The sequence below is a fragment of the Castor canadensis genome, chromosome 13, assembly GCF_047511655.1.
Source record: "Castor canadensis chromosome 13, mCasCan1.hap1v2, whole genome shotgun sequence".
In the NCBI taxonomy this organism is placed as follows: Eukaryota; Metazoa; Chordata; class Mammalia; order Rodentia; family Castoridae; genus Castor; species Castor canadensis.
The window spans coordinates 2,624,290-2,646,661 of NC_133398.1; the positions used below are offsets into that span (position 1 = coordinate 2,624,290).

The 22,372-nt window shown below is 54.4% G+C and overlaps 1 protein-coding gene across 2 annotated transcripts in view; it reads right to left on the minus strand.

The window, feature by feature from the left end:
* Positions 1-22,372, minus strand: part of Col5a1 (collagen type V alpha 1 chain) — a 157,669-nt gene that overhangs the window by 6,786 nt on the left and 128,511 nt on the right. The window contains exons 45-64 of one of the 2 annotated variants that reach the window (XM_074052867.1): positions 20,604-20,657; positions 20,408-20,515; positions 19,580-19,633; positions 19,375-19,482; positions 18,108-18,161; positions 17,134-17,241; positions 16,516-16,569; positions 16,172-16,225; positions 14,777-14,830; positions 14,137-14,190; positions 13,492-13,599; positions 13,355-13,408; positions 13,213-13,266; positions 12,204-12,311; positions 11,219-11,272; positions 10,337-10,372; positions 8,859-8,912; positions 7,693-7,948; positions 6,787-6,899; positions 3,862-3,930 (exon numbers count right to left, since the gene is read on the minus strand). In XM_074052867.1, coding sequence (XP_073908968.1) covers positions 3,862-3,930; positions 6,787-6,899; positions 7,693-7,948; positions 8,859-8,912; positions 10,337-10,372; positions 11,219-11,272; positions 12,204-12,311; positions 13,213-13,266; positions 13,355-13,408; positions 13,492-13,599; positions 14,137-14,190; positions 14,777-14,830; positions 16,172-16,225; positions 16,516-16,569; positions 17,134-17,241; positions 18,108-18,161; positions 19,375-19,482; positions 19,580-19,633; positions 20,408-20,515; positions 20,604-20,657 — 1,608 coding nt within the window. Of the gene's footprint in view, positions 1-3,861; positions 3,931-3,992; positions 4,062-6,786; positions 6,900-7,692; positions 7,949-8,858; positions 8,913-10,336; positions 10,373-11,218; positions 11,273-12,203; positions 12,312-13,212; positions 13,267-13,354; positions 13,409-13,491; positions 13,600-14,136; positions 14,191-14,776; positions 14,831-16,171; positions 16,226-16,515; positions 16,570-17,133; positions 17,242-18,107; positions 18,162-19,374; positions 19,483-19,579; positions 19,634-20,407; positions 20,516-20,603; positions 20,658-22,372 lie in introns of both variants that reach the window. The other variant, XM_074052866.1, reaches the window with a different exon arrangement.

Sequence of the window (22,372 nt, forward strand, 5' to 3'; positions counted from 1 at the left end):
AATGGCAACAGAGCCTGGTATCTCACACAGCTGGACTTTACTCTTGCTGCCCCATCCCCGGCGCTTCCGAGGGCACTACCTGTAGCCCTGAAGCCAGTGCAATCTCCTGGAGACTCTTAAGGACAACGTGAACCATACCTCATTTCCTTCAGAGACTCAAATAATCCACCCACTGCCCCTTGCCTGGCTGGCCCTGCTTCTCTGGGCTCAATGCACACGCTGCACTTGACCAGCCCCCCACCGAGGCTCTCCTGGTCTTCACCACCAGACTGAGTCAGGCAGGGCTCAGTCTCCCTTGCTAGTGTCTCCCTTGTTCTCTCCTGGGCACAGTTCCTTCTGCCTCGGCTGGCGAGCCTGATGAAGGTTTGCCGCATGGATGAATGGAGGACTCCTGGAGGCAGTGGCTAGCATTTCCTAGGCCTGATCCATGGGCAGTGGCCCACTTCCTTCACTCCACCCACAGAGCTCTCCCCTTCTGCCATCCAGGATGCCCTGCTGGCCTCTGAGTTGCCCGATGGCCCCCTCCTTTATGGCAGGGTCTGTCCGGTTTGACCGTGTTGAACAAACAGGGTACCATTCTCAAAAACGTGTTAATATTCAATTTGGCCTTCCATTAAGATGGGGGGGGCTTCAAACCCCCACCACAGGATCAGTGTGCTGGGAGAAGGAGGTGACACCTGGCTTCATCCCCTACTGGACACATAGAGTGAGATCCAGAGAATGGAATTAGGTTTTCTGGAAGACTCTCTGCAGGGCTCCGCCCTCTTGTTCCCTGTGCCTGGAGCGCTGTCTGCCAGCAGGAGGAACTGTGGTGGCCATCTTTGGGTCTCAGCCAACATTCCTCACAGGGAAGACCAGCCCTATGGTGGCATATGCCCCTCTTTTGTGTGTAGGCCCAGCCTCCCTCTGTCCTGTCTCACCAGGACTGGTCCTGGATCCTGGGGACCTGGTATCCCATCTGTCACTCTCACTGGGTCACACTTTCCATGAGTGTAGAAGCTGGGCCTGGATGTCCCTGCCACTGGGCCTGGCACCAGCAAAGGAAGGTGTTCATGGACTCATGTGAACAGATGGAAGGCTACCTACAGAGTGCCCAGGATGTACAAGGCCCTGGCTAGGGAGCCCATGAGACTCATGAAGTTAGAGAGGACATGCGCCACATCCAGGGGTGGCTCCAGCCAGCTGGCATGACCCAGCACCCCCTGGGGCACAGAGGTGTCCTGGGATGATACCTTGCATGGCCTGTCTTTCATTTCCCAGAGACGAGCTCCTAGGGCAGTGAGTGGCCATCCTGCAGGACATTATGTAACCATGCCAAATGGGCAGCCTAGGACTCAGGTAACAGGGGCTTCACTGGAAGGCCCCACTGTCTACAGCAATTACAGGATGGCTTCAGGAAAGGGCAAGGTGCCACATCTCAAGCAGCTTTTCCAGTGCCACTAGCTGGTATCAGAAAACCAGGTTGTTATGCCCTGCCAGAGTCAGGGCAGGCACAGGTGTCCCAAGAGGTCAGTCTCAATTTCTGTGCTTCTTTTGCAGACTTCAAGCTTTCCAAAACACTTTGTCATGGGGGACATGAAACATCTCAGCTCCCAGGACAAAGTACTGCTTCTCCCAGCCTGACAGACAGAACCCCAGAGAACTGTCTCCTGAAAAGGCTTGACTAGGCCGGAAAGACAAAGGCCAACATCTGACGTTAGCACTCTCAGCCATGGGTAGTGGCCACTCCAACACTGTTCTATGCTGGCCCAACCCAGAAAGGAGAGCCCAGGTCCATCTGCCATGATGAGGGTCTGGCATGGGGGAGGGGATGCAGGGAGGCTGTGACGACTTCATATCCTGCCTTTCAGTAGTATAATTAGAGCAGAGGGAGGGAGCCAGGCCCAGGACCCCACACCTTCCCACAGGTGGTGGGACACCTGGGCTCCCCATGCTATCAGCAAATTCCATGCCCTCCGACATGGCATCGGCAAGCCCCAAAGCTGGATCCTGTGGAAGAAAAGTGAGTACCAACCGGCAGCTGGGCCATCTGATGCTCCTGGGAGGAAATGCGACTGACTTGAGAGAAGACACGCGCCAAAGGGCAGCAGTGGGCATCACCAGACACAGAAGGACCTGAAGCCCCAGCACCCTGCCCACACTGGAGTCCCCGGGGTCCTGGGGAGGCCCTATAGCCCCTCACGGGCATGTGACCAGAGGGTGGACTTCTCAGAGCAGAGGCCTCCAGCTGCCTCTTGTCCACTGCAAGCTTCATAGAGCTGGGAACACAGCAGTGGACAAGCTGGAAGGTAGACTGGAATTTCCTCCCATCCACTTCCACCCCCATCAACTGTCTGAAACAGGACAAAGGTCAGAGGGGGCCATTTGGGCTGACAGCTGGAAATCTGAGCCTCTAGCAATTTTCTCACAGTGAGAAGAGAAGACCGGAGTAGGGATTCTTGTGAGACGGAAGCCACGATGGGAGGGGAGAAAGCATGGTCAAATGCAGATAGTGACCACCAAGATGGTAGCCAGGACATGTCACCCCACGCTGGGCAGTTTCACCCCATGACTCCTTCCCACCTGGCCCTCTGGCCCACTGTCCCTATCCTTATCCTTCCAGCCCTGTTTATTGGGCCTCCTCCCTTCAGGTCCTTCTGTGTGCCAGTGGCTTTTCTCCAAAGAGAGCAAAATGAAGCAGAGGTGAGGACAACAGTGAGGAAAGGGACAAGAATGCCCAATCCACAGAAAAGAATCAGAAGAGGAGGCCTGCAGAGCTGTGGGCAAGGAGAGCACAGGCCTTCAGCGTGGCTGGACAGGGCTGGAACGCCTTGGGGAGCCACAGGGAGGGTGTGACACATCGATAATGAGCGAGGTGTACCTCAAGGCTAAAGGATGAGGGGTGTCAAGGATGCATGGAGACAGAGAAAGGCTGCTGAAAGCCTTGGCTCTGGGTTCTTGGGGGTGTATGGCCTCTGTGTCCATCCGAGAGACTGGGGATGGTGCTGGGCTGGAGGGAGCAAACAGGGACTGATGGCCAGGCTGGATGTCCTCTGTGAGCAAGGACCCTTGGGGTGGGGTCCACTAGATCCCAAAAGGTGAGCAAGAAGGTCTGGGAACCCTAGGGTGGCATCTCAGTCCTTCAACTTGGCATAAAAGCCCAGAGCTTTGCAGTCTATCCCAGGAAAGGACCCAGAGTGAGCCCTTCGGGGTTCAGGGGAAATGTCCCAAGCTGTAGATGTAGCCATCAGCCTCACATGAAGAGGGTGAGAATAGCTCTGGCCTCTATGCCAGCCAGAAGAACATCCTATTTCATTCTTCAGGGGATGCCAACTACTTTTTATCCCAGGATGGATCAGGTGAGCTCGCTCCCCAGAAGTTAACACACCACGTGGGGCACAATTGGGAGTTAGAGGACTGGTCAGCAGTCAGAGACCACTAGCCCCAAGCAGCACAGAGATGGGATGTATGGGACAGGAGGCCTAGGAAGAATGCCAGCCGTTTAAGTGGTCCAGCATCTGCCTTGCCTTCCCTGCCCACCAGACTCACACAAGGCCTCCTGCTCCATGTCTCTGACCTCAGTGCCCAGATAGCCGGGCCATGCCACCATGGGCTGCACACTGATTCTGTGCTGGTCCCTGCACCAGCTGCAGGTGCCCTAAACTCAGTGGAAAACCATCTCCTACTGCCAGGCTGGAAGAGACTCTGGTTGGGGTAGTGGGATAGGGTGGGAAGAAAGGACACCACACTCATCAGAACCTTGATGTGGAGTGCTTTGGCCAAAAGGGGCAAGAGCAGGCGTGGCCCTGGTGGGCAATGAGTCCCATGCAGAGCCGAGAGCCAGGCCTAGCCACAAGCAGACAGCACAAGGCGGCCACTTACCAGGGAACCTCGCTTGTACTGACTATACCAGGTGGAAGGCTGCTCTTTAGGCCATCGGGCCATTTTACTCTGCAAGATAGGAGACGGTGGGTTTAAAGTGACAACTGCAAAGGAGTAAGAGGCCGCCTTACCAGCTTCCCACGCTTGAATTCACTGAACCAGGAACCCGGGTTTTCTTTGGGCCAAGAAGTGATTCTGGCCTATACATCAGGCAGGGGTGGGGAGGGAGAGAAACAGAAAAGGAAAGGGTTACTCCTGCCTCTGTGGAACCTTCCCGCTCTCCTGGCCCCTGGCTCCCTGCTGAGGTGTCTCTGCCTTCCTGCAAAAGCAAGGCCTTGGGACAAAGTCCTTGATGGTCATACAGGGGTAACAACAGCTCCAGGCTGTCCAGATGCCAGGTATGGACCAATGTAGCCACAGGCGGGGCAGCAGCCACACAGTGTCAGTCTGTGGGTACCAGGACAGCCAGTGACTGCCAAGTGAGTCCTTGTGGGTAGTGAACTAGTGAACGCAGGACTCCCAAAGACCCTGATGAGGGTGACAGTGATGAAAGAGCCAGCATTACTTCTGGGCGGGGGTGTGTATCTCTCCCTCACCCTCACCCATCCCTATGTGGCTCAAGCTCCAAGGCCTCCGCTTAGTGGGGCTGTGACACAGCCAGACACACTGTGTGTGAGTGTATGTGTGTGTGCAGATGGTGTGTGTGCAGATGGTGTGTGTGCAGATGGTGTGTGTGCAGATGGCGTGTGTGTGCAGGTGGCGTGTGTGTGCAGGTGGTGTGTGTGTGCAGGTGGTGTGTGTGTGCAGGTGGTGTGTGTGCAGATGGTGTGTGTGTGTGCAGATGGTGTGTGTGTGCAGGTGGTGTGTGTACAGGTGGTGTGTGTGCAGGTGGTATGTGTGCAGATGGTGTGTGTTGGTAAGTGGGGTGTGTGTATATAATGTGGGGTGTGTGTTGTATGTGCATTGTGTGTGTGTGAGGGGGCATGTGTGCATACAGTGTGGGTATGTGAGTGGATGCATGCATGCATATGGAGTGTGGGTATGTATGTGTAGTGTGTGTGATGCCATCTTCTCTGAGGACCTGTGAGTCCTTGGAGCCACTGCTGGTCTGCTCTGGTAGGGAACAAAGCCTGTCCTCTTCCCCAGTGTTTCCTGAAGCTGCAGGGACTAGTCTACCCCTTCATCACAGGGACATCCTGTCCCCTCATGGGAGGACCTCACACAGCATTTGTTTCTACAGAGGCCAAGGCCACAGGCACATAGAACAGGTCAGGCCTGGGCTCAGGGGTGTTATGGACTAAAGGGTGGGTGGCTGAGCAAAGCCCCTCACTGACTCCCTGTAGGTGTGGAATGAAGGAGCTCCCAGGGCCAAGCTTGGACCAACTAGGTCCCACAGGACCTTTGCCTGAGACACTGCCGAGGGGCTGGGAGAAGGCAGTCTGAGTGCTCATCAATCATCCCAGCCATCTCATGAGCTGGCCTGGTGCGTGGACAGCCAGGGAACCCACTGGAAGAAAGGGATGTTTAGCCTGTCCGCCCAGTCAGAACCCCTATCCTGCACTCTGCTGCTAAGACTTAGCCTAGATCCCTCAGGGTGGCTTCCTCCCAGGTCAGGGCCAGGAGTGGCAAATGCAGGCATTGCCAGACTTTGGCTTCAAACATACTCCAGCCAGGTCCACCAAGGCCCATGGCCTGGCACCACACGTGGACACACAATTGGTCTATACATGTGGGGGGAGAAGAGAAGCCTGGGAGAGGGACCATCACAGACAGATGATGGTCCCCAGGAGACACCTGGCTGACCAGGGGTGTCTGTCCTGCGAATTCTCCCACAGGAGGCATTTGCAGAGGACAGAGACCATGGAGGGGTGAGGAACGTCTCTGCTAACTGAGCTTCATCCTGAGCCTCTGGGCAGGTGGAAGGAAATGAGAAATGGAGCAGGTCCTTGCGCTTGGGCTCTTTGATGCCTGGCTTATTGCTGGGAACACAGGTTATCAGGATGCAAAGTGCCAGGCTGGGAAGGGACAGATCTTGACAGGCTCCCCCAGCTCTGCTCCAGCTCCTGCTGCTGCCAGAGGAGGCTGACCCAAGGGGGTGCTGGTGGAGGAAGGGGCCAGTGGCCCTCTCTACACCATCTCCAGTATGAACCTGCTTCTTGGCACCGAGGCTATTAGGAAGCTGCAGTGTGGAATGCAACTATACCTGCTGTGGCCTCCAGAAAACAGCAGGTGACAACCAGACTGTATGGGGGTGCATCTGTGCAGGCCAGATGCAGACCCCAAGGTTGAGGTTGCTATCATCTTCCCAGTGTCAGGGGAGGCCTCACCTTCCTCACTTGTCTGAGCCAAAGTGGCTCCTACCTTTGACACACAGCTCACATGCACACACCCCCCCCACACACTCACCTGCACACCACTCACTTGTGCACATATTCCTACCACAGAGTTGAGGCCCTAAAAGGCCACAGAGGTGGCATGCCACAACATCTCAATGAGTCACAACCTAGACACCTGTCCCCAAATTCTTCAGAAAGTAGACTAAGACAGTGCCTTCCACTTGGGAGACCTGGAACAAATCCCACCAAAGAAGGTGGCATTGAGAATTTGGGTGCACAGCAGCTCGCAGATGTCTTGAATCACTTTATCATGCTTGGCCCAAAAGTCCTCTAGGCTGTAAGCTGGTCTCGGTCAGAAGATCTGCTGAGACTCCAGGTGAATGCCCAGAAAGGGTGGCCATCCCTTGTCTGCCCTGCCCCAGGCGCAGGCACCAGCTCCATAGCTAAAACACCTCTTCTGACAACCAAACGACTACTGGAGAACGCTCTTGATTCTGAGATGGACGCGCCTCTGGTTTTCGGTCTTAAACTTGTACACATGCAAAGCACCTGTCATGAGACACGCTGTGTAGGTGATGCGGGTACTCACCCCCTCAGACTTCTTGTCGGGGAAGATGCACGTCGCCCCTCCTGCTGTGAAGTTGCAGTAGACTTTGAAGGAGTCCCTGGAGCAGCCTTGGTTGGGATCGACCCAGTATTCACCTGGATTTCAGACAGTGAGGCAAATTCATAAGAACAGCACCCTGATGGCTTCAGAAGCCACCGTGACATTTCAGGCTGGCAGTTAAATGCATAAGTGGGTGACAACATGGCCTGCGCGGCCTTCCTGCAGTACTTCTCAATGCATTTTGTTTTTCCTTCCGGGCCCATAAAGAGACATGGACGGACGCGTTCACTAACAGCATGGCTGGTGGGTAGGCGTCTGTGATGAGGGGAGGGTGTGCCTGGCCTGCTCGATGGGCGGACAGAAAGGCAGAGTGTGTTCTGGGATGAACCCTGGAATTTCATGCACGTGGGGTCAGAGGCTACTGGAACCACCAACATCCCTCAAATCCTGCAGCAGGAATGTTCCAGACAATAATGCCAATGTGATGCTCAAAGGGTGCTGGATTTCTGGCCACCATGAGAGCAAGAATGATTTGCATTTCCTGATATTGCAGATTCCAATCCTAGCTCTAACCCTTACTGCGCACAGGTACGTTATGCACTGCCCCATCCACCTGTGCCCTCAGGGGAGAGGTTCTTGTTCCCACTTTACCCATCAGGAACATCGAGCCTCAGGGAAAGGCAGTATCTGCCAACAAGTGGCTAAGACGATGAAATCCAGGACTGCCTAGCCTGGAAGTCCTGGCCTCTTTGCTGGCCTCCTCTTCGATGTCTCCACATTAACCAGAGGACAGCTATTTGTCCTTTCACGGATGGAAAGCCAAGGCTGAAGCAGTGGCTCCAACCATCCCACCACACCATACTGCAGGCAGCCCCACCCCGCCCTCACCATCGGGGAAGTCAGGGTGGCAGAGCTGCAGGTCCTTGCAGGTACGGGCGGGGTTCTGCTGTGTGCCCAAAGGCCGCTTCATCTGCTCGATCTCCAGTTTCAGAGAGTTGAGCGAGCCAAAGATCTCCTCCATGCCGTCCGTATAGTCCATGTAGCTCTCGCCAGCCCCATCGTCCAGCAGCTGGCTGGCATCGATGTTCCTCCGGGTCCTGGATGCCTGGATGGGCAGGGGCTGGATGACCTCGCCCGGGGGACCCTGGGGTGTGGAGAGAGTGCAGTGAGTGGGAGAGGGCAGGGCAGGTCCTAGGACAGGGCGGGATAAGGACGTCCAGGGTGCTGCTGACACAGGCTCCCTTAAGCCCTGTGTGTTGGGTTGGAAGGACATCTGTCCTTCTCAGCACTATTTTTGTCCCTCTTCCTTATCTCTAGAACATCCCATGCCCATCCCATCCGCCCTGCCAGGTTCTTCTGCCTAAGCCCAGGCCCGGTCCCTCCTGCATTCCTCTTCAGAACCAGAATTGGCCTCAAGTCCTTTCATTTCCTTATTCGTCCTTTGCTGAATTCAAGGCCAAGCCTTGAGGAAAGTGACCAGAGCTCCCCTCTCTTGTCTCTGTGGCCCCAGCTGGAGCCAAACACAGCAGTCATATCAACTCAGCTAATTCAGACAGAGGTTCATTTCTGGGGCCCCACCAGGACGAGGTAGAGTCCAGAGGCTGCCTGACACAGGGGATGTTCCAAGGGGGTGCTTGCTGTCCTGCCCCCGTCACAACGAGCTTCACCCTGTGGCTTGTGGCTTTTCTAGTGCTCCCTCCACACAACACACACACACACACACACGTACCTCTGCCCACCTGCAGTCCACACATGCACTTACACACCTAAACACACACACCTGCACATACACATGTACATGTACACACAAGCACACACCTGCATGCACACGGTCACACATTCTCTCCCTCTTTTCTGGCCAACTCTCCCTCCCAAGGTGAGTCAGCCTGTGAGGCCCCTGTGGAGGGGCCCTGTGCAACTCATTTTCCCTTCTTGGTCCTCAGACGCAGGCCCTTGGGCATGACACCTGCGCTGCATGATGTTTTAGAAAGCAAGTCTCATGAACAGACACTGCCTCAATCCCCACTCCTTCCTTGACGGTAAAGGCTACTCACGGGTGGGCCGGGGAGTCCTGGGTGACCTGCCTCGCCCTTCGGGCCAGTTGGACCCTGGGGAAAAAGGATCAGTGCTTAGTTATGGGGGTGTCTGCAACTTGACATGGCCCTCTAGCTCTAGAACGGTCCGGAAACCCGAGCAAAGGCAGGGGTGAGGCTGGCAGGGCCTCTGCTCTCCAGGATGTCCAGGGGCCAGCACATGCCTAGGTAGGGAGTGACCAGCCCAGGCGCCTTGGCCCGAGATATGCCGGGCCAACAAGATAATGACTCCGAGGAAGAAATTCAGATGGCCACCAGTCCTTCGGGAAGACATCAACCATCAACCATCAGGGAAATGCAAGTCAAACCACAAGATTCCACCTCACGCCAGTTGGAAAGGTTGTTATCAAAAAGGCATAAAATAACAAATGCTGGCGAGGATGTGGAGAAAAGCAACCCCTCAAACATGACTGGTGGGAATGTAAGTTAGTGTAGACTCCTCAAAAGATGAAAATCGATCTACCATACAATCCAGTCATCCCACTTCTGCGTGTGTATCACAGGAAAGGAAGCCAGCATGGCAGAATGACATGTGCTCACCCACGCCTGTTGCTGCACCATTCACAACAGCTAAGATACAGGATTGGCCCAGGAGGGTAGCTAGATAAAGAATGTGATTTACACACACAGTGGAGTATTATTCAGCCATAAAGAGTAATCGCATCCTGGTGTCTGCGTGGGGAGTATTGGTAACTAGAGGCCATTATGTTAAATTAAGTCAGTCAGGCGCAGCAAGACAAATACCATGGGCTTCCCCTCGTGTGTGGAAGTTAATAGAAAGTCGATCTGAGTGTAGTGAGCAGTGATTACTGGAGGCTGGGAAGGTGGGGGAAGGGCACCGAGGGAGGCTTAGTGACAGCTACCAAAACACAGCCAGATGGAAGGAATGTGCCACGGAGGTCCACAGCACAGTGAGGACTACAATTCACAATAACTGGTCACATCATTTACGAATGACTAGCAGAGAGAGCTGGAAGGCTCCCAGCACACTGTGATGACAAGGACATGTGAACGTTGATTGCCTTGGCTTCATTGGTATGCATTCTGTCCCATAAACAGGACCGATCTCTACGTGTTCAGCAGAAATTTGGAAATGTTTTAGGGCCATGGAAGTGCTAACTCCCCTGACTTGATCATTACACACTGTAGACACATATCAGCTGTACACTGCACCCCAAAAGCAGATACAATTAAAATGATAATTAATAAAAATTCAGCAAGTGAAGCAAAAGAGTTTTTTCCAAAAAAAATCTAACAGTGAAGTATACCAATAACACATAACAAAAAGAAAAAAGGAAGGAGAAAGACAAGACGTGGAGGCAGGACCACTGTGAGTTAGGACAGGAGTCCACGGTGGTCCTCACCACAGGACTTGCACCCTGCCTGCCTCCCGCAGCAGCCCCCAGGCAGCATGGGCTGGTCAGGACAGAGTCACTTACCGAAGAGCCTTTAGCACCTTTTGGACCTGGAGGACCCTGTAGAGATCAGAGGCCAGAGTGTCAGTGGGCAGAAGGCCACCTGGGTCCTCAGTCCTGCCCAGCCTGTTCTCCCCTCCTTGTACCAGCCCCCTCCCAGGAGTCCACTCTGCTCCTATTTGACTGGGCAGCAGGAGGGCCAAGCATGACCACTGTTCATCCAATAGGAGGCAGAGGGTGTCCTCTGCTCAGGTCAGCCTGCCTGCCCTTCTCAACTGGGAAATGACAACTCAGGCAGCCACTGAGCAAGAGCAAAGTGTAGACGTGGACTTCAGAGGGACCTGATGAAATGCATCCCCAGCCCTCACATCACAGACAACACTCAGCAAGGGGTCAGTGGCCAGGCCACCTTGGCCATGTGGACCCAAGGCCCAGCCACATAGACGGGGTTGAGGCGGGCAGAGGATCAGGCTCTGGGAATATCTTCGAAGTACCAGCTGTTGCCAAAACACAAGGGAAGCACAGACTTGGGGGTGCTGAGAGGGCGGGTCCCTAGCTCATCACCTGTGGGCCTGCTGGCCCCCCTCACACAGACTAGGAGGGCTGGAGAGCCAACCATGCTCTCCTCACCTTCCTCAAACACCTACAGCTGTGTGCCCATTCCCTGGGAGCCCAGACACAGAGGTCTGACCCTCCTAGACTCTCCCACTCCAAAGCAGGGCCCAGTACCCCTTTATTCTCTACTTCTGTCTCTTGGAACCCCAACTTTGGGTTAACAGACCAACCCACCCTAGGGGCCAATCTGGCTGTCTCTTGTGACTTCCCTGTAATTCTCGGCCAGGCTCTCCCTACTCCCAACCCTCCCTGTAGCCATCCAGGGGAGCCCCAACTCTCCCAGATACACACCGGCAAGCCAGGAGGCCCAGGGGGGCCAATAGGGCCTGAAGGACCAGTGATACCCTGAAAAGGAGAAAACGCAGGTTATTGGCCTTCAGACAGAGGAATGGGGGAGGGTGTCCCTTTGACCTGGCCCAGGTTCCCTCACAGTCCCCTCCCCAGGCCCCCTGGCACCCTGTTGGCAGTTCACATCTAGTCGCTCTCTGATGCTGAGATAGCTGCATGACAAGGACAGACATCTTTCCTTGCTGGGCCCAGTCAACCTGAACACTGGCCACAAGACTGATGTCCCCAGACCCTGCTGTACTGTCTGGATGGAAGGAGCTCCTTCGCATTATGGGGCCATGGGGAGGGACTCGGCCTGAGGCCATTCCTTATCACGTGCTGAAACAGAAGTGACCACTTCAACATTCTACCTCCACTTGGTCATCCTTGCTATTTCATGGTCTTAATCTCTTGGCTAAAATGTGCCAGGGCCTGGGGCACGGGAGGGCAGCGAGCATCCTGGATGGAATCCAGTCTGTTCCGTCCAGGCTCTAAAGGTACTCTGCACATCCTTGGAGCTCAAGACCTCTGACCAGCCCTTCCTGCATAGCTGAAGCATAGTGACTTTGCTTATGGTAGCACAGGGTCCCTAAGGCTTCTTACTGAGGTTTGAGCTGTAAGCAGGGGTAGCAAAGGCTGACAGCCCAGTGGCTCTCTCTCATGAGAGAGCTTTGCTCCCTCTACCTTCAGAGGGCAGCAACTGGGACTTCAGGTCATTCACAAATCCTGTGATTCTCAAGTTTGCACCTTAGGGTGACATCTACCAGCAATGTGGCCGAGACCACAGTGTGGGGGGAGGGCAAGTGAGTGAGCAGAAGGGTAGATAGGGCTGCTTTCCTTTTGCCAATGGTGACCCTGGACGTCTCTCTCTCTCTCTCTCTGTCTTTTTGCTTTGTTTTGTTTTTTGGTGGGACTGGGGTTTGAATTCAGAGCTTCAAGTCACAGATACCTGTTCTCCCTTAGGACCAGAAGAGCCCTGGGGCCCAGGGAGACCTCTGTCTCCCTTTTCACCCTGTTCACCCGGAGGTCCAATGAGTCCGATCAGGCCTGGATGACCCTGTTAGAAAACAAAGGTGTGAGGGCATTCGTACTTGCATTGCCCCAAGTCCATCCCTGGCAGGAGGTGACCTGGCAATATGGCCAGGTCAGACAGGCCAGGTGATAAGACAGGTCACGTGGCTCTTTTACGGTAAGGACCACACGTAAAGAAACACACAAGGAGATCCAGACATAGAGACCAGGCTGCAAGGAATTTCCCTGAGTGATTATGTGGGTATGTGTCTTTCTTCTTCACACTGTTCCCAGTTTTCGTGAGGTGAATGTGTGCGCCTTTTCCTGTAAGAAACTGAAACAATCTGTGGACTAGCCCAGGAAGGAAGCTGCAGAGTACTAAAGATACCATATTCACTTGGGCGAATACAGTTTGTTGCTTTCACACAAATCTCTAGAAAGATTCCTCTGGCTTCCACTAAGTTGGGGCTTGAGACGGTGCTGGTGAGGGACATGACCGTGGGAAGGAGAGGGTGGTCCTCATTGCCTTCTCCAGATACAAATGTTTGGCTTGTGAGTATGCTTGTGAATAAGCTGATGTAAGTAGAAAAAAGCCACCACCAATTAGTGAAAGAGCAAGGGTTTCGTCCGGCTGCAGTGTTTCCTACACCACATCCCAGGAAAAGGACAGGAGCTGGTGTCCACAGCAAGCACTGACTCCTCAGATCCTAGTCACCGGTTGGACAGGACTTCTGCCCAGCTGGAAAGTTCTTGTCAATTCAGGACCCGGGGGGTCCTGAAGGCAGCACCAAGTCTCAGTGTGGTGTGAGCATTTTTCCTTTGTCTTCTCACCTCCCCAGGTCCCATCATAGCCCACAGCAGACACTTCGGTGGCAGCTGGATGGCTCATTGTGTCTGAGTCGAGGGTGTTATTACATCACTGTGAGTCTCCCAAAGTCCTTGCTTACCTTTTCACCTTTGGGACCCGAGTCTCCTTTGAGGCCGGGAAGTCCTGGGGGACCCTGTGGGAAGAGGCGGTGGGGTCACAGTCCTTGTCTCAGGGGTTTCTGCTGGCAGCACCCCTCTCAATGCAATAGAGATATTACTCACCATGGGGCCAGGAGGACCATCTGGGCCTGGGGATCCTGGGAGACCTTGCTCACCCTAAAACACAGAGACCCTCAGTATGAGCCTGTGCCCCACACCAGTGCCCTCTGCCCCCTCCCAGGCCTGCCCAGCCCACTCACCACAGGGCCAGGGATCCCCCGCAGGCCATCAGGCCCTGGCTTCCCAGGGGCCCCTTGGGGGCCAATGGGGCCAGTCTTCCCAGGAGGGCCTTCCAAGCCGGCTTCTCCCTGCAGAGAGTGGGATCTGGATGCTTGGAGGTTGTGGGCACCAGGCTCAGGACCCCTGCTCAGAACCTCGGATGCTATTGAGGTGCTCTGGTACCCAAAGGTGGCCCACTCCCCACCTTCCTCTGGCAGCTGCCCTGGGCAGTGTCCACCCCTCTAATTTCTTTAGTCCACTGGCTCCCAGCCTCCACTGACCAGGCCAACTACCATGGCATGGTCAGGGCCATACAGCACCTACCCCTGCTTCATTTAATGACAGGGCATTTCCAGAAGGAAGAAAATGGTACCATCTCAGAATTCATCAGTCATTCCACTGTGAGACTGGCCCCAGAGCTCTGATGCCAGGCCTTGTGCTAATGGCCACCCAAGGCCTCTGAGTCCCACTGCAGATGCTGTCTTCCTCTCCATCAGAGGCTAAAGGCCAGTGCAGACTTCATGTCAGCTTCCTTGAGCCTCTGTGGCTCCTGTCTACAGCTTTATCTATCTCCCCACAAAGCCCCTGCCCTTCAGTAGGTTCAGCTTGGCCAAGATGTACCTTACCTTGGCTCCTTTCTCTCCCTGTCTGCCTTCAGGGCCTGCAGGACCCGGGGGACCCTGGAACAAGCAAGAAAGACAGGGGATGCACTTAGCCCTCACAGGCTGGAGCCTGAGCTCAGCATGTAAAGATAAGGCCCAGGCTCGAGGGGAGGGGTGCAGGAACATAAGGTCATTCCTGGGCCACAGACCAGTATGGATGCAGGCCGTCAGGATGAGTCCCATGCCTCCAGTTATAGGCCGGGCCTCCAGAATCTGGGAGGTGCTCTGGCTGGCCTGAGTGTTGGGAGGTCCTCTCCTGGCTGGCCATTGTGGCCCTATCTGCTGCAAGCTCAGCAAGCGACCAACATGCAAGGACACCTGCTCAGGAAGGTCTGGCCCAGAGGAAGGAGGTTTTCAGCCACGTGGGTATTTTTCTCCCATGGTGCAGTTGCTGACAGATATGTCAGCCCTTGGCCATCCTAAAAGCAGCAGCTGCCTTGACCCAGCACGCCTCCAAAGGGCAGAAGCTGGGTGGAGCTCAGACTACAGACACAAGTGTCCTTTCCTCGTGGGGAGGAAAGGGGCCATGTGGGGTACGCAGGGCCCATCAAAGGGCCTTTAGGCAGGGAGCCTGCAGCAAGGACAGGCTCCCAGAATGACTCACCCGCTTTCCCGGAGGCCCAGATGGACCAGGCTCACCAGTTGGGCCTGGAGATCCCTGATGAAGAGAAAGAACAGGGAGGTTAGGGGTTAGGTCTGTTGGATGTGGATGTACAGGGCTGGATCATCCATGGAGACCCAATCCTGTCCTCGGCCAGTCCGTTGCTCACTCTTGAGAGCAAGCCCAGTCAGTCCCGTCCAAGGTCTCCACAGACTTCCCACTTTGCTCTCTGGCCATGGTGCTGGGGAACCTGACTGGCAGCCTGCCAGGTTGCTGCATTTTGGGAGGAATTTTGCTTTGTAGTGTCCACTTCTGATATATATAGTGACTGGCCCATTCTTCTCCAGGACTCTGTACAGGGAGCCATCTTCTCATTGCAGAAGAGGGAAAAACACCAAGCCAGGGACACAGGCAGAGAGTGGGGGAGCCAGGGATGCCTACCAGGGCATCTGACCTAGAGCCTGTGTCTCTCCTTAGGCCTTTCTTTCCATTTCTGCTCATCTCAAATCAATGACCTAAGCCTTTTGCCATGGGGTCAGGTTGTGGTTTGAGGGTTCTCTCCAAAACTAAGGTTGACCTTTAATTGCCACCATTGGCTGTATCACAAGGTATGGGTGGGAGCTGATCAGCTGGTGAGGGCAAGAATGAACGGAGGCCATCATTGAAGTGAGCCGCTTTCCTCCTCTCTCTGTCTGCCTCTCTGCCCTCTCTTACAAGCTGTTTTGCCAGGTGATACCTTCTGTGTTATGACACAGCAAGAAGGCCCAGCCGGCCCTCCATCTTGGACTTCTCTGCCTCCAGCGCCCAAAGCTGCATAACCTTCTCCTGGCTTCACTTTCCCCAGTCTGTGGCGTTCTGTCACAGCAGCAGGAAACAGACTCAGGCAGTCAATAATCGCCAGCAGCTATTGCCATGTGGGCTGTGGACCTGAGGACTTGGTCCTTGATTCCTGCCCAAGTGGCCATGGGAATCTGTCCCACCCCAGACAAACCACCTTGGCTTGAAGCAGATGCTCAAGGTCAAGTGTGAGATGCAAGGTCTATGTGGCCTCAGGTACAGGGCCAGTGTAGGGGTCTGTGAGGAGCAGCACATGGCCTGTGAGGCAGTCATGGGATGAAGCTGGCTGTAGACAGCGAGCTCCAGGGTGGGGGCTGGAGCCCCATGAACCGTGTACAGAACCCTCGGTGGGTGTATTTTTCCTTTTGGAAAAAGGTCTACAGCCTTAGTCAGGTCCTCTGCAGGCTCATGGGCCCTGCCACAGTCAGAAACCAATACTATAAAAGGAACTGAGTCTGGTTTCTCTCAGAAATGACCCCAGCAAATTTGCAACTGAGTAAGTTGCAAAGTCCCAGAGCACAGAGACATGATCTACCAGGAAGCATCAGACAGCAGACTCACCGTCTGTCCAGGCTCACCGTCGTCTCCTTTGTCACCAGGGGGGCCATCCTGACCCTGAGGGAACAGAGTAAATTCCTCTTGCTGCCTGGATGTCACTCCAAGTTCACCCTTCAGCCCCAGCCCATCCTTAGTCCCTCCCAAAAACCAAGTGCATTCTGGTCCCCACACAGTGTGCCTGAAAGCCAGGGTGCATTTTCTTCACCTGATCATCAGATCGGGGACACCCTGGGGAGAGGACTGTGCCCTGAAGAGAACTCATTAGAAAGAGACAAGCAAGGAGACAAGAGATCTGGGCTGACAGAAGGGGCAGAACTGTGGGGAGTGACAGGGTCTCTTGTACTTACCGCGGGGCCAGGCTCCCCGGGGGGACCAGGATCGCCAGGAAAACCCACTGGGCCCTAAAAAGGAGAGAGGGGCAGACCTAGACAATCAGCAGCCTGACCAGCCTATCACTGCCTCTGGATGCTACCTGCCACACCCAAGTCCCAGGCTGCAGGACAGTCCCAATGCCTCTGGCACGTGTGGTCAGGCGACCCTATCCTGTGGTCCATGGGCAGAAGCCCACCCAGGGGTAAGCAGCAGCCAGTGGCTTCCTGCTCTCCAGAGACAGGCAAGGGCAGACATCATCCCCCCACAGCCACCCTGGGGACCCTGGAGCTGAGACCAGAGTCTGAACCTTCAGTTGTCTGGGTCCTGCTCTAAAACGGCGGGCAGAGGAAGGGCTGCACCCCAAACCCCAGGGCCACACAGTGTGGGTCTCAGCCAGCTGTGTCCGTGAGGATAAACACCTAAAGGCTTCTCCTCTAACATGGCTCCCGCTTTCCTCCCTCCATTAGTTTGCTCCAGTAAGGGGCAAGGGGAACCTCTAGAAAAAAATTAACCAGACTTGCAAGGTCATGCAGCTTTTCCCAGAGCAAGGGCCCTGCCCCCTAGGTGCCCACTGCATGGTCAGAGCTACTCACAGGGCTGCCTTTGGGGCCATCATCTCCAGGAGGTCCTTTGGGTCCAGGGGGTCCAGCAGCACCAGAGGGGCCTGCCTCGCCCTTCTCCCCCCTTTCTCCTTTGGGTCCCTGGAGGGGAAGGGGCCAGGGTTCAAGTTTCAGGGCCAACCATGCACTTGCCTAGAGGCGCTGTGCCCCTCCTCCATGTTCATTTTGCAGGTAGCTCTTCACCAGCACCCACAGGATCCTGCAGGGGGCCAGGCACTGCCCGGGGAGGGGGACTCTTGCTCTCCCGACTTCTGGCAACTCCCTGTGAGCACTGGCCCTGTGTGCACTGCCAGGCAGGCGGAGGAGTCCCTCGCTTTCTGGGGCCCTTTAAGTCCCAGGCTCAAGTCTATTTGAGCCGATTCCTGGTTCAGGGAGCAGGCAGTGGGGGCAATGAGGGGCTCCACCATTTCTACAGTTCTTAGGTACAGGGAGCAGCAGGAAGCCCAGGAGACCAGGGTCCCCCAGTGGCTTCCCAGGCCTGAAGCCTCCCTCAGATGGCCTCTCAGTGGCTGTGTACCTGACCCTCAAAGGTCTGGATATTCCTAGTCCAGCCTCCAAAGTCTGGGATGATGGATGACAACGGTCACCACACTCATGGTAGCCAGTGAAAGGGCCTGGGCACTACAGATGGTGGAGTTACTGGCAGCCACTGGTCCTAGGGATTATTGCTGAGGTCTACATGGACACATGCACGCACACACACACACACACACAAGGGCACACATGTGTGCTCCCACAAGCATGTATGCACCCATGCACACACACAAGCTTAGCCTCTCCTCACACGCCCTCTTTTCTACTGTAATTCTGTGACATTGGCTGGCATAGCAGAGTTATGACTCCCACTGCATGAAAGGGAAACTGAGGCAGGGATGAAACTTCTGACCCAGTGCTTTATCCACACTGTGTCAAGCACATCCCACTCCCTCCAAAGCCTACACACTCACCGGGGGACCCCCTTCTCCTGGAAGGCCAGGCTCGCCAGCTTCACCGGGCTCACCCTAAAGAGACAAAGCAATGTGTTACAAGGTTACCATAGTGACAATAATGGCACTAGCTTGGGAAGCCAGGCCTTGCCTAATCTTGCTTGCCTAACGATGGAAACCAGGGACCCAGAGGTTGGTGGGACAGAGGTTACTGTTCCCAGATAGCTCCTAGGATTGCAGGGCGAGGCCTGCAGTGAACTTGGTCATGGGTGAACAGTGAGAGACGCAGGCGTGTTAAGACATGGGATTAGGTGGAGTGGGGGGGCCGTCTGGATCACAAGGGACATTCTCAGCAAAGGCCATCCCGAGCAGGTGCCTAGGGAGCTGGAGAATTAGGAGATGCTTGGTGAAGGTGGGTGCAGCAGGGCAAAGGTAGGGGCCCAGCAAAAGGTATCCACAGAAGCACAGCCCTGGGACAGGTTGGAAGGGCCTGTGAGGTGGCAGCAGGTCAACAGGGACATGTGCAGGGGACAGAAGGAAGATGTCATCTCTCTGGGTAGAAGCAGTGCACCTCTACCGGGCACTGTGTTTCTCTGCAACTTTTCTATCATAAAAAATGAGCATTGAGGAAACACTTCCTCCAACTTATACCCTGTCTGCATCAGAATGAAAGCTCTAGAAACAGTGGGCAGGGCATCCAGATGTGTACCGTGTCTCTCCTCTCCTCCAAAGAACCAAGACAAGTCTCTTAAGGTAGTGCAAGCTTATAAGCACCGTGTGGAGTTGGACCCCTCACAGTCACACTCACTGTGCCCACATGTATCCATGTACACGCATGCCCATGCACCCCATCAGGCCATGGTGCTCACTCTAAGGCCCGGGCTCTAATGTCAATTCAGTGAGGAGGCCTGGGCCATGAGGAAGGACGGACCAAGGTGAATTAGCAGCCACAGCACTTTGAGGGGGAGACAGTGATTTCCATTAAGGTTGTCTTGGGAAGGTGACAGGACACTGCCAGTGAAGGCTGGCAGGTGGGTGCAACATTTGGAAATTCTGCAAAATGCTGTCACAGATAAACATGTCAGAGGTCCCAATTGTAGTACACAAATCTATTTCTAAATTTCAAAATGTATTTGAGAGAAATGGCCCAGCCTTGTCCTCGGACAGCTCTGCACACACATACACACAAAGACACACAGAGTCACATACAAGTGCACACACACAGGCACACATGAAGACACATGCATACACAGACAGAGCTGTCACTACAATAAGTAAGAAATGTCACCTTCTCTCCCACTGCGCCCGGGTTCCCTATGCCACCGGGAGGACCCTGTGGCCCGTCAGCACCTGGAGCTCCGGATGGTCCTCGAGGGCCAGGGGGACCAGGAGGGCCCTAGGAGGAAGAAAGAACATTGAACCCAGACAAAATGCAAACCTCCCTTTAAAATGTAAGCCAGGCGTCGCGTCTAAGCCTCAGTGGCCACACTTACCATCTGACCCACGTCTCCTGTCTCACCCTTCTCACCTGGGGGTCCTGGCAAACCCTGAGGACAGGAAACTTTGTGGTTAGGTGCTGTTCTGTGAAATGCACACACCTCTCATGGTCCTCTCCAACAGGGTGCACAGAGCTCTGGGCCCCTGCAGTGCACTTGCTTGGGTCCATGGCCATGCCCTGGTTCCAAGGCTGAGTTAGCTCAAGGAAACCGTCAAAGGGTGGTGCAAAGATTTACGGACAACACGTGGATGGCAGTGTCCCATAAAATAACCAACCCAAGGAACTGGCAGCAAGGATCAGTTATATCCCCACCACATACTGAAATAGTGTGCAGTAACTAAAAACTGCGTTTCCAAAACAAAGCCATGGATTCAGAGAATCAACGTTGCACACCTCCGCCCACAATATAAAGTGACAATCTGGGTACAGCTCTAGAAAGCATGACGAGATTCAGATTTTGCAAACACCAAACACAACAACCTATATGCCCATGTGGCTACGAATGTCCCCATTTTAAAAACCATGGAGACAAAACGTGCCCACGTGGATGGCTGTCATTTCTGGGGGTGTGTTTAGAAGTGGCCTTGTGTTTCCTTTTCTGACAACTGACCGGTGTCCCCAGTCTCCAAGGCAAGCACAGAAGTACATGTGATTTCTTAAAAGCAGTGTGTGTGGGCATCCTGGGACTTCTGGGAACTGGCAGTACCTCCCATCCCTGCCCATGAGCCTCAGTTTCCCCATGTTTAAAAAATCAGGAGAGGTGGGCTCAGCTAGACTTGGGACACAGTTGCCACAGCCCTGCCCTGGAAAGCCCTGAAGTTACCTGCAGCCCCACTGGCCCTGGCGGCCCTGGGAAGCCTCTCGAACCTTCATCTCCTTTCTGTCCAAATAGGCCCTGCTGACCACGAGGGCCCGGCTCACCATCTGCTCCCTGTAGAGAAATAAGTGATTTGTGGGTGAAGCCAAGCAGCAGCTAGTGGGGCTGGGTCTCTATGAGGTCACTTGTCACAGATACTCACGGAGGGGCCTGGCTGTCCAATGGGGCCTTGAGGACCTGTAGGCCCGGGGGGACCCTGCAAGGAGCAAACAGAGACACGGGTTGCTTCCTGAATTGCAGACAAGGCCAAAGGTTGGGGTGATTTGCATCCCACGTGAGGGCTCGCCAGTGCAGGGGCTCTGAAGTAAGCCCCTAATTATGGCACTCAAAGCAGGGGATGTTGACTGTCCACACGTCAGAGCAGGTGGAAAGCCTGCAGCATTCTTGATTCACCCCAGCCCGTCAAGATGGTGGCAGAGAAAGTGCTGGAAGCTACCCTGTGACCTCTCAGCTCCCACCCCACACCCTGATATGGGCATATGAGGCCTCTGGTGGACAGTGAGGGTTAGAGACCACACAGCTCATCTGTGATGAGGTGGGGTGACTCCATCATGTCCCCTGCCCCTGCGCTGTGCTGTCCTCAAACCAATGATCAGGGGAGGCAGGACAGCAAAGCGGGAAGAGAGCCTCCATCCTCAGCAAGCCCAAGGCCCAACAGGGGCCTGGTGATGTCTCTTCCAGAAACAAAAACACTGGGGAAAGACACAGCTGTACAAATAGTCAGGAGGCCTCCCATGGTGTCAGGAGGCAGCATGGCAAGGACACACTAGGATTTCTGAACAGGAGGCAAAAAGAGGGAAAGGAAAAACTGAGTGGGCTGCTTCTGCTGTCTTCTGCCCTCCTCAGCATTAGAGGGTGGACCAGGCCTGTGACTGGGCCAACGTGTTACCTGCTCTCACACAAGACCTGTGAATGCAGCCTGTCCACCTTTTAACCTAGAGATCCACTCACAGACTTAGATACACACACACACACACACACACACACTCAGGATTTGGAGCATCCTATTGATGTCAGCCATGAGAACAGTGAGCACAAGGCCCCTGCACTCCGTGGCCACCTGTGGAGACCTGATTATGAAAAGCCTATGAGAACTGGAGGTAAGCAAGGCGAGACGCGGCTTAATTGCTTTTACCCGTAGGCCTAGATAGACACAGACCTGGTCACGAAGCAGAAAAAGCAGAACAGCTGCATCTGCTAAGCTTGCATTCATAGAAGCAGGAACGCAGGTTTCTCCTGTAACAATGTCACACCCTTCCCGGAGAATCGCTGCTCCACCCTGTTCACCCCTGGGTATAAAAGACCCCTGAAGGAGGGCTGGAGGCTTTTTGCCTTTGCCTTGGGCTTTTGCTTTGGGCTTTGGCTTGATTCTTTTGCTTTGGGCTTTTAGGCATGGGAAGCTTTTGGAAGAGAAAAGAATGGCTAAAGAGGGGTTGACAGAAAGTCTGCACCGGGATCTTTGACATAGGCCTTAGAAAGCTAAACCAAAGAGAGAACTTTGACAGGCTTTAGAAGCTAAAGAAAAGCTGAAGACAACATGGGACAGTGCAAGATAGAGGACTGAGACTTTGCAAGGTGTTAAGAGTGATTAGGCTAAAGATAAGAGAAAACATGGGACAGAGCAAGTCTGAGGAAAGAGGTTTTAAGCAAGGTTTTAAAGAACTGCAAGAAGTAAGGCCTTAAAGAATAAAGATAGAGAAAAGAAGCAATGAGGGTTGTACATCTGCAGCTGAGCACCCAACACGCCTGACCCCACTTTCTGTCTGTCTGTCTATCCTGTATCTTTTCTGAATCTCCAGTCGCTTCCAGTTAAGTCCAGTCAGGTTCAGTAATACCCAAGAGTGAGAGAGAAAGCTCGCTCTAACAAGGGAGGGAGCGAAAAACAGAGCCCCCTCCAGTCATCCACATGCA